At 45.3% G+C, this 11,875-nt stretch overlaps 1 protein-coding gene across 2 annotated transcripts; it reads left to right on the top strand.

Annotated features, from left to right (window-relative positions):
- The first annotated feature begins 364 nt into the window (after positions 1–364).
- On the top strand, positions 365–11,628 carry LOC111955917 (PR domain zinc finger protein 1). Of its 2 annotated transcripts, XM_023976300.2 has the most exons (7): positions 365–546; positions 1,207–1,504; positions 4,336–4,455; positions 6,145–6,388; positions 8,098–9,005; positions 9,113–9,241; positions 9,691–11,628. In XM_023976300.2, exons 2-7 carry the CDS (start codon positions 1,265–1,267, stop codon positions 10,258–10,260), a joined length of 2,211 nt encoding a protein of 736 aa, XP_023832068.2. In that variant the 5' UTR covers positions 365–546; positions 1,207–1,264; the 3' UTR covers positions 10,261–11,628. The 2 variants fall into 2 exon arrangements, with proteins under 2 accessions (XP_023832068.2, XP_023832067.1); XM_023976299.2 differs by lacking the exons at positions 365–546; positions 1,207–1,504; positions 4,336–4,455 and adding an exon at positions 5,602–5,787.
- The last annotated feature ends 247 nt before the right edge of the window (positions 11,629–11,875 follow it).

Here is an 11,875-nt window from a genome sequence, read left to right as displayed (position 1 = left end):
GCCAAGATGTAGGTCAAGGAGAGGGGCTGAGGAGGTTGTACCACCAGACCAGATTGCTCGTTAAGGGCCAAACCAAGCAAAAGTCTATCCGTGTGTTTTTCAGTGGCCACAAGCCAGCCATCTGCTATTCCTTTATTCATTCATTCAGATGTCTTCCATGGGCAGTGGGGTGTTCATTTGGGTGTGCGCATGTGTACGCGTGTGTGCATGGTCACTTGCGGTCAAAAGTGTACATTCATGCCATTGTCCAAAGCCACCAGTTTTGTGTCAGTTGGCGCACGTCCAAACTAATCTTCTCAGTCACATGGCCAACGGCAGCTTCTCATTGGATGAGAGGACGGGGTAAAAAGCCTGGCCCAACGGTGTCTCAGGAGTTTTGGTGTCAGAGGCAAAGTGGGCACAGCACGGATACCCAAAGGGTGTTACAGGGAGGAATTCCTGGAAAAACAAAGAGAGAGTGACATGGGAAATAGTGGAAGAGAAGTAAACGAGAGGAAGTGATGACCTAAGCAAAGAGATGATGATCCCACAGCTAAATGTCTAACAGTAAGTCAACTGCTTCCTATTTTCAACAGGTCTGACATCCACTGTTTAAGAAGGAAGTTGTTGATGCAGAATATCAAGTAAAGTAATTGCGAAATGTTCTATTTGAATCAATGCTGAGTGAATGGACAGTGAAAGAACAGCAGCGAATAGACTTGACCCCTTGGGTCTAATAGAGTTAGGATTGGGATAATAGCTCATGGTCAACAACAGTGGTTGAGAAATGGAGATGTCTCATTTACACTTACTTGATGGACTGGGATTTGGTGATCCGTGGCGACATTCAGAATAATATTGGGGCTTGGAATATGTTAAATATTCTTGCTGGGTTGAATGGAAAATCTGGATAGATTTTTGGTGAAATGACACATTGACTTGATTCACAGTTCCGGTATTGAACAAGAACCTGAGGATGTTTTGGATGAATTTTATTGCTTATAATTTTGTCATCCATTTCTGCTCCATGGATTATATTGACAACTGCAAACATTGTCCACACCTCATCGTGCAGTGGGATTGAGACAGTTTCAGTCAATTCAAAACACAGTGCGTATCAAGAGACAACTACTAGTGACAACAACAAGCAAGGCAAATGGATGCCACTAGTGAATTCATGCAAGGATAAAGCAGCGTAACACCCCTTCTCTCCCTTCTCTCTTCCAGAGCTCTAGCTTTAACCAACATACCTAAAGAAGAGGGTCCAGCCCTTAAAGTGAACCAAATGATCACCAAAGTAACGCCATACCAAACCAAGTCCAGTGAGGGAGAGAAAATCAACACAGAGAGTATCAAGATGAAGCTGGAGACAGCCCCAGATATGAGTGAGTGGCAAGAGGACGACTTTGCCCTCAACTGCACCTACATTGTCCCTGACCAGATGGCAGACCCCAGCATTGGCGTGCCTAAAGCCATGACGTCCATACCCCGCAACCTCACCTTTGAGTACAACACAAAGAATGAGGTAGGAACTTGACATAATACAAATCACATGATGTAGCATTTCTATGTGGCAGATTTAGAAGTCCCGATGGAAATATAGTACAAGTGACATGTCTGTGCATTGACATATTCTGTGATACATCATTTTTTGGGGGTTGGTCTGTCTATATGCTCATGTAGTTTGTAGAGAATAATGAATGTCTTGCATACTCTATCACTCTGAATGAATTAAGTCTAAATTCATCTGAGAGAGCCAGAAGTCAAGGATTGTGTTAGGTGCAAGCAAAAGTTGTCCGTTTAGTGTGTCACAATGGCCAACTCGTGGGAGCTTGTGTAAAAGGCCTAAACCTCTTTACTGTTACCATGTCTCTAGGTCGGTGTGACAGTCATGTCTCTGGGTACACACACACACACACGCGCACGCACGCACACACACACACAAAATCCCAAGGCTATGTGTGTCAGGAAATCCACTTACTGGCTTGCTTTATAACCCTATGACTCACCTGAGAAGGTATCTGCCAGAGCATGAAGTTTGAGACTGAGGGTATCCTAAAGTGGACACCATACGAGAAGTGTTCTGCAATATTTGCTGTAATGAAAAGTGACCTTGAAATTGTGGTAGAAAAGCCACCTCTTTCTTCTTGAAAAACAAAGGCCACCGTTTTCTCTAGCACACTTCTCACTTGGTCATTCTTCACTTTTCCTGTGGTTGAGTGAGCAAACTCTTCGTTCCCCTTTGTCTCAGTCTTTTCATCCTCTCTGCTGCTGCCTAGGCCTGCGAGGTGTGAAGACTGTGGTTATGAACTCATGTTGAGGCTTTATGTGACTTTGTTAGTCGCCTTCCACCCTCACAAACACAGACATCAGCCAAACCAGATGCAGCGTGTTGCACAGTGCAAGACTTCCCTTTCACACCAAGGGGTTGAGAGAAGTCTATTCCTGTTCCACCAGAGGCAAAGGGACCCTCAACTTCTACTGCGTCCTTGCAAGAAAGACAGATACAGTACTTGCACTTCCAGGCACAACTTTTTTTTATATGAGTGTCTCACTGAAACACGCACATGTAAAGTCCAACATTTCAATGTTACAGCTTGTCTTTTGGTAAGGTTGTCTTTCTATAACTGCATCATGGCGATTTCTCCCCTGATTAGTTGGAAATTGCTTTGGCAATCCATATGACCTGTGGCGTTTTTATGTTGTGTGTGTGTTTGTGTGTGTGTGTGTGTGTGTGTGTGTGTGTGTGTATGTGTGCGTGTTTCCCAGCAAATGTCACAATGGCAGAGGTTGTGTGAGTCAGCAGGAAACGGACACATAACAATTGAAATACAAATAAAACCTATGCACTACCTATAGGGACATGTACTTAATAGTTCTAGCCAGACATTGTTTGTTACTAGTCATTGTTTAGTCATGGCGATTGACTGGGACACCCTCAGTTGTTCACAAAGTTATTATTGAGCAACAGAAAGATAAATTCAAGTTAATCTTCATGTTACTGTTTTTTTTTGGGGGGGGTGTCCTTTTTTATTTATGATGTACCTATTTTTGGAGAATATAAAGTAAGCTGATTTGAATTGGTTGTACCATTCCTTCGTAACCCTGAAGCGTGCCGGGGGTGCGAGAGTACACGTGGCAGATGGGGCGTGGGGTGTGCCAAGAGAGAAGGGCTGAGCAGTGGGGATGTGGGGGGGGGGTGGTAAGTAGGTTAAGCTCCAATGGTAAGATGAGGGGGAGGTGTGATAAGATGTGGGGGGGGGGTGGTAAGTAGGTTAAGCTCCAACGATTAACTTTCGTTTGGGGTGCAGGGCAGGCATCGTCACGGGCCGCATTTCCTGGCTGTGAGAGGACCTATTCTGAGCAGGGACAGCTAAGGGGAAAGTGGGAGGGAGAGTGGTGGCGTGGTCCAGTCAAGAAGCGAGCGACACTCCTCACCTCCTTTCCCCCCTCCCTCCTTCCTGGTCTTCTTATTAACCTGGCTGAGCGGTCATTAACCAGCAGCCCTGTTGCAAATCATTCATGAGTCACGCTACACCGGGGCCGCACAACATCCCTGTCACACCCGCTCTCGTCTCACCCTCCGTCACCCCCTGGCCAGGACGCAACAGAGCTTCTCCTTCCCCTCCCTCCCTCTCTCCCTTCACCCCTTCTTCCTTCCTTCACTCTCTTCTCCTTGTCTGCCCCTCTTGTACCCACTTATCACAGAACATTTTTCCATTAATTATTACTGGAAGTTTTGTAACTGAAAGATGATCTGAGAAGTATTATTGGTTCTCTCGTTGTGTTTACATGTAAGGGCCAAGTAGGTAGACTTTGGAGCACAAGGAAGTAACTTTTGGCCCCCCAAAAAAGTCAATTTCCTCATTTTAAATTCAATTTCGAGGGACGGGTTGTCCTGTATCTCCTTCTTGGAAAAGGGGGGGGTTCAAGACAAAACCCCGTAAGACCCCCCACGCTATGTGTGCGTCCCACAGATGCTCCCTGCCAAGCTTGGGTGTCCTCATACTTGATTTGGAGACGACTTGTGCCTTATTCAAACTTCCAGTACATCCTAAGTAATTCCTATTGAAGTGTGAGTCAGGCTGCTATTCCTGGCCGTCAGGGCTCAGGGCAGCGGGTTCTACAATAGCTATTTCCCTGTTTCCTTGTACCAGCTCTCAAGTTAACTGTGGATGCATATTTTTTTTCTTCACTTCATGGGTGTAACTTTCGTCTGGTAAACTCTGACTCAGAGTGTAGACATTGAACACTACAGAGAGACTGGTGAAGGTCATTCTCACTGTTGTACTCTACCTCGCCAGCATGATTAGTAGCATGGATTAGTGATTGATGATGTATTGTCTTGTGTTCTAGGTGACAGGTGTTTTCAGCAAAGAGTACATTCCCCAAGGCACTCGCTTCGGGCCTCTGCAAGGTGACATCCACAACAAAGACAACGTCCCCAAACAGGCCAACAGGAAATACTTCTGGAGGGTGAGCAGGCAGAATAACCGTTCAAGTTCACACACACACACGGTTTTGTTTAATCGTGGTCCAATTGTCCTCCTCATTAAAGTTCATAGTTCTTCCTATCTTATCCTAACAGGATTCTGGCAGCAACAAATGAGAGTTGACATACTCAAAGGAAACAGGATTAACACAAGTAGTTATAACTTGCTCTCAGTCAGCCGGAGTTGTATATCAAGACATACTGTAAATACAGCCACGAAACCACGTGAATAAAATGATACTGTGGGTTCTAGGGGGGAAAATCTCAATGCCTTATCGAGCAACAATCTATGGGAACTGTTTCTCGAAAGAGACGGGTAAAGAGATTTGACTACAAATTGGTCCTAGTTTTCTTCTCCAATTATTCTTAGAAGAAGAAGCAAAAGTGGTTAAACAGTTTCACACCAAGTCAGTCAGTTCCCATCTAAAAGGAACCCAAAATGTATTGCACAGAAGCCCAGAGGTATTCAGGGCTTGTGAACAGATTTTTGAGGAAGTAGTGGATCTTTACACATACGCAACTCTAGCGTCCTTCACAGTAACACTAACTGCTTTCCCAGAGCTCAAGTCCCTTTCACCAAGTTTGACATACAGGAAGTGATTGTTAGTGTCCCGTTCTCTCTCTCTCTCATACACACTTTCTTCTCCTTCCCACACACCCTCGTCCCCTCTGTCTCACGGCAGTGACTTATGTCATTCAGGAGTTTTCTCTGAGTCGTTTCCCCATTAAGGCTTTCTGTCCTACGTTTTCACCTTTCTTCTGGCATTTCCTCCTGTAAGCCAGACCCTTCCCGTCCTACTACTGCAATAATGAAAGTCGGACTTGCCTTGAGAGTATGTCGACGCTCGCTCGCCGGGCAGGTGTAGACGTGCGTGCCGTGTACAGTATGTGTGTGTTTGAGTGTCTGCCAACACAGCCACTGTACATTTCCTCAGGAGGTAACAGTAAAAACAATTACAAGTGCTCCCAATATTTAATACATTATTGAGAAGTTGAAAAGTGAGGAAATGTAATGGAAATGTGGAGGGTTGACAGTATTGTGATGTACTGTATCTCCTGGTGGGAAGCAGCCATTCAGGTCTGAGCATATTGAGAGAAACCCCCAACCAGAGTGAGAGAGAAAAAAGAGAAAAAAGCTCTTTGCCCCGCCCCCTCTCTGTCAGTATAATGTAGCAGCTGATAAAAGCAGTGACAGCGCTGATTTCACACCAGACAGTGACAGTAGCTCAGGAACACACACTCAGGACACAACACAAGTGGAACAATAACCAGCTCATTGGAAGAGGATATAGGAGACTATTCTGCCCATGGCAGAGGTGAACTATTATTTCTCTCTCTCTCTCTCTCTATATATATATATATATATATATATATATATATATATATATATATATATATATATATATATATATACTTTGATAACTGGTGTCAATGGCTGTCAGCTTAGCAACTCCGCAACTACAACGAATAGTTCAGTCATGAGTGAATGCACCAAAGTAGAAATCAGTCAGTTACAAAGTTGTGTACTAACTCATCTACTAATGTGGTGTGTCTGATGTTACGCTGCGTTTAAATACAAATGTGCTTGTGTGTGTGGGTGTGTTCTATTCTATTACTTGATTGTATTATTATGATATGGTATTCTAATCCCTCTCCTCTCTTTTCCCTCTCAGATCTATAACAGAGGGAGGCTACACCACTTCATCGACGGCTATGACGTGCGGAGCAGCAACTGGATGCGCTACGTCAACCCGGCGCGCTCGCTGTCCGAACAGAACCTGGTGGCGTGTCAGAATGGACGCGACGTCTACTTCTACACCATCCGGCCTGTGGAGGCCAATCAGGAGCTGCTGGTGTGGTACAGCCAAGAGTTCGCCCAGAGACTGTGCAGCCAACCGGGAGACGAGCTCAAACAAAGTGAGTACCATCTTTGATTATTTTGCCCTCCTCTCACCTGTTCACTCTCCTCGAGTCCTCCCCTTCTTTATTCCCCACCCTCTACTCTTTTCTCTACTCATCTTTCTCTCTATGCTCTCATTTAATTGCTCCTTCCGTCTACTCTCTAATTCTCTCTTTTTTTTCTGTTACTACAATGCAGTGCTCTCCTTTGTTGTGACACTTGAACTCAATGACAATCTGTCAGTGGGTGAGAGGACAATGTAGTAAAAGACAGTCAGGTGTGACGAACACCGAGACAGTTTTCTTTTCATACCTGGAGCAGATACAAATGCGATTTAAATCTGTCTGCTCGATAAAATGACACAAAAGTGAGCCATTTTTTTTGTCTGATCAGACTTTCATGATTGTTGTCTTCAAAGGAAACAAGAAGTATCTTTCTCATATTGAAAATATCTCAAGAGTTTATCAGATGGTAGACAATGGGACTGAGTGCGACGGGAACTGTTTCCTGTCTTATTTACTTTCTGGAGCGGGTCATGGTCATGGTTGGGTAATTTACGGTCAAAACACAATAGACGGCTGCACCTGCCTTAATGTAGAAGACACCTCACCCACACACACTCACTCTTTTTGACACAACACAGGGGAAACCTCAAAGGAAGTAGGAAAGTTTTCTCAACAATGCCTGGTAAAGTCCATGAGTCATAGTCAGCTGTATTTTCAGGTATGGCAAAGTGTCCATGCATTACATGACAAATAGTGTTGTTGCCAGAAACTCTGTAAGGAGACATACCCTATTACACTATAATTACATTGCACAGTCATTCGACCTGTTGACTAATGTTGACTAGGCTACAATGACAACAGCATTTACACAGTCCTTTTTACTATGTACTCCACACACTTGGCAACCCCTGATAAAGACTATAGCAAATAGGCTAGGATGAACAGGTTCACTGAACAGGTTGGCACTGAACAGGTGAAAATGGAAACGTCATGCCTAAGCTTTGAATTGTCACTCGAATGCATGGTTTAATTCACTACTGTAGCCTACAGTGGTTTGACTTTCCCTTTAATCCTGGTGGAAGGCAATTCCTGTTAAACAATAAGTCATGTGTCAGTGAAGGTACACAGCTACTCACATAAATCAGCAACCCTTTTTCTCTATGACCACAAGCCAGTAAACAATTTTTTTTCTTTGCCCTGTGCCTATGGTGTGTACATCGTGTTCCATGCGCACAGGCAATTCCTGTTTTTTTACCACAAGGTTTCCAATTAAAATGTCAGTAGTCTGAAGCCGCATTTCCAAATGTCTTTCTTCCTGCGGTTTGGAGAAAAATGCGCGTGTAGGGTAATTCACACCTTGCGACAGAAACGTCCCAAAAATGAAAGCACTTTGTTTTACTATCAAGCCTACATGACACATACCCACATACACCCACACATTAAACACACACACGTTTCTCAAAATGAAAAAAAGTACTATCTTTGAAGTGTCATCTAAAAACTGAAAACATCATCTTCATTTACCATAAGAGGGAGTGCCAGGGAGGATGTGAGTGTGCGAGTGTGGTGTGTCATTAGTCACTTCTCCCCTCATTAAGACTGTGAACTTTTGCATTTGTCAATCAGTACTCTCCTATTGAAGGAAGTGTTGAAGTTGTATAATTGTGTGGATTGGATAGATTGACACTACGTCTGACCTTGAGTCTTTTCTTCATCCATAGAACACATATGCGGAGATGTCAGAGAATCTGAGTTCACCAAACAACACCGACCTCAGCCGACCTGGCTCCTGGAAAAGAAGGACGATATGAAGGACGAGAGAGAAGATGAAGGAGAGGAGAGAATCGACGTAGAGGTGCTGGAGAGAGACACTCCACCCGATACGCCAGACAACCAAATCATGGACTTCAGCCAGAAGATGGAGAAGGAGGAGGTGACCCAGGACCACCGGGGAGCCACACCCTCTCCTCAACCCGACCAGAGAGAGCCCAATCTGGCATCTCACGTCTACGGTTTCCCTGAGCACCACCCTACTGCCCCTTCCACGCACCGTGACCTCCCCCTCCACGGGCTCTACAGCCACAGAGAGGGCCTAGTGTCCTCCTACCCCCTCTACTACCCCTCCAGACCCCTTCAATCCACCCATCAGCTTCTCCCCACATACAGCAGGCCCCACTACCCCCACCTCCTCCCCCAGTACTCCCCACCATTCCCTGGGATGCTCCCCTCCAGAGGCCCCCTGCAGCACAGTAGCTACCTGGGTAGCAATGGACTTCCATACCCCTCCATGACCTACCAGCCTGGTCTGCTCCCAGTGCCTCTGCCCTACCCCGGAGCTACTCAGGGAGAGCTGAAGGAGAGTACCCCAAATATGTCACCTCCTCATGGAGCCCCAGCCACCCCAGAGCTCTCCCCCCTGCCCAAGCAAGAGCACCAGACACCCCTGCCGTCACCCTCTGGCTGTGAGGAGGCCATGAACCTCAGCCTGGCCATGCCAAAGAGCAGCCCCTCACCGCCTGCTGCCCCTCGGTACAAATCCCAACCCTACCCCCTGAAGAAACAGAACGGCAAGATCAAGTACGAGTGCAACGTCTGCCTCAAGACTTTCGGGCAGCTGTCCAACCTCAAGGTGAGGATTTCAGAAGACATAGGTGGTCCGTTTGATTTCTTTGGTGGCCAAATCTATTATTGTCTGTCATTGTGGGTTCCTATCTAATCCAGGCATTTTTCTTTTAGGTGCATCTGAGAGTTCACAGTGGAGAGAGGCCCTTCCAGTGTCACCTCTGTCAGAAGAGCTTCACCCAGCTAGCCCACCTGCAGAAGCACCACCTGGTCCACACAGGAGAGAAACCACACGAGTGCACGGTATGTTTGTGTTTTGATCCGCTTTCTCCAGTCTACTTGACCTCTAGGACACACACACACAAAAGACACACACACACACACACACACATAAACCCCTGCCCTGCCCCTGTGATATAAGGAATCCCTGGGCTCTTGTTGAACACTATATTGTAACTAAACTTGGCAAAAAAATCTTTGAAAGACAGGGTCATGAAAAAGGGCTGTTTCTTTTTTTGCTGAGTTTATGTGGGTGTGATCAAGGCGTCAGTCCTATCTTTATTTTCCTGGTAGGGTTCTCCCACTGAAAATAACCCGTCTAGGGTCATACCCTGCTGGCACACAACCAGGGAAGGCCCTGTCTGATAATATAGAAACCAGGAGCCTGGTCTCACCCAGTTGTTCTAATGATATTACTATCACAGCATCATCCTATCCTGAACTCTCCCATCTATCTGCTCCTATTCATATAGGTGTGTGACAAGCGCTTCAGCAGCACCAGCAACCTCAAGACCCACCTGCGACTCCACTCAGGTGAGAAGCCCTACGAGTGCAAGCTGTGTAGCACCAAGTTCACCCAGTACATTCACCTCAAGCAGCACCGACGTCTGCATAGCACCTACGACCGCCCCTACCACTGCCCGCTCTGCGCCCACGCCTTCCTCCACCGCTTCTCGCTGCGCATCCACCAGCGCAGCTGCTGCCCCGCTTCCCAGGCCCACGCTAACCCCCATGCCCACGCCCACATCTGCGATCTGGTTGAGCGCTTTGACACCAGCCCCGAGGCGGACACGCTGCCTGAAGGGGCAGGGCCGGCCCAGGTGGAAGCTGCAGTGGAGCGCTGGGTGGCCCGGAGCTTGGAAGGGCGAGACGGCAAGGAGGACCAGAGTGAAGCCACCCTGCTGCTCAAGGCCCTCACGGCGGCCATTAACACCCCAGCTCCTCCCACCACCTCATCTCAAAGCCCTACTTCAGCCCATCAGGAGAGGGCTAGCGTGGTACGCCTCTACAACCGGCCAATGGTGAAGATGCAAGGGCAGTAGGGCAAAGTGGAGGGACCCTTGTGGGGAGGGAATAAGAGAGACATTTTTAGGGTCTACCTCCTGAAAGAAGGCTATTTAATGTTGCAAAGCCAGAGAACAATCGATAAAGTTGTCGCCAAAAAAAATGTATTTCCCCAAGGGGAAGAGAGACTATTAAAAGCCAATGAGAAAGCCGCACCAAAACAAAGACCATTCCAAAGACATGGTGTTTTCTTATTAGCAGTGAAGTGCTCGCAACTGTTTTCACTCAGGTTTACAGGTGTAATTTACATGGGATGTGTGAAAGAGTTTGCTGTACCCTGTGCTTGTCAGCTATATTTGTTCAGTTGAGTGATTCTTTGAATTGTTTGCGTAATGTTACATGTCATGATACTTCCAAGGAGGCTTATTCCTTGGAAAACCACTGGACCATTGCCAGGAACTACTACTGGGATATTTCATGTTTTATTAGTGGACAAGTCTTTGTGTGTATTTATTTATTTTTGCTCAAAGGGCGGACCAGGGATCTTGAAACTATGTGAATGTATTTGCCAAAAAACAACAAGAATCAAAGACAATATGAGGATAAACGGGTCTAACTTATGTAGCATAACTATTTTTTTAACTTAAATAGTGTATTCTAATGTAATGTAGCAAAATGGAGAAAAAAAGCAAACTTAAAGTAGTCAGATTGTTATAATGTTCCGGTTCGACGCAAATAGCTTCTCAGGACTTCCTGTGAGTCATCTAGCGATGTATTGGAGGTGCATACTTGTGCACAGAAACTTGCAAAAAAAAAGAAAAAACGTTTGTTTTATCCATTTTTGCTTCTTTGTATTTTTGTCTGTTAAAACAGGTTAAGACAATGCATTTATATTTGTAAGACATTTTCAACAGTTCTGTTCTGTTTTTTTCCCCATTGTGTTCCTGAATATATACTGATATAGCATTGTGTTTCTAGCTCTTTCTCTTTGATTCAGTTGTTATCTACCGACTGTCGATAAAGCTTTATTTCATTCGTCCTCTATACTGGTGGTAGATGTGAGCCAGAACCAAATGTACTGTAGTCTGTATTGCACATACCCCTTTACTCAGTCTGCTCCAAGTATTACTGTATATGCTCAGGTGAATGGCTCTAGTCTTTTGTATTTTACCAAAACTATCGACACAAGTACCACTAGCACTGTAAAAAGCCTGGAACTAGATCCATGTGCACCTAGGTTTTTTTTAACCTAAAACAAAAATGGTGGAACAGTTCTAACATTGTTACTACTCTGAGTCGTGAATAGATTTTTTTTATATATATACATATTTGTAGTTTTTGTACAGTATTTTGATGATACTTTTATAGTAAATGTCTCACATTAAACATATTGTTTCTCAAAATTGGATGTGTTTTGAATTGTCTTTTCTCTCTTCATAAATTCCATAATTGTATCTCCACACTTACATGAACGCACACACAGACACCCCCTCACAAATCCCCCACATACTCTCGCCCTCTCTTACTCATAACCCAACTCCAGAAAGTTCCACACAACCGCTCACTCAATACTCTTCTTTGAGTTCACTTTCTTCGACAATAGAGGAACTGAGAGTATGCACTGATGTTAACTAGAATCCGCATCACTTACCA

This window comes from Salvelinus sp. IW2-2015, linkage group LG31, assembly GCF_002910315.2.
Source record: "Salvelinus sp. IW2-2015 linkage group LG31, ASM291031v2, whole genome shotgun sequence".
NCBI lineage: Eukaryota > Metazoa > Chordata > Actinopteri > Salmoniformes > Salmonidae > Salvelinus > Salvelinus sp. IW2-2015.
The sequence above is the reverse complement of the archived record's forward strand: the minus strand, read 5'-3'. Positions and strand labels throughout refer to the sequence as shown.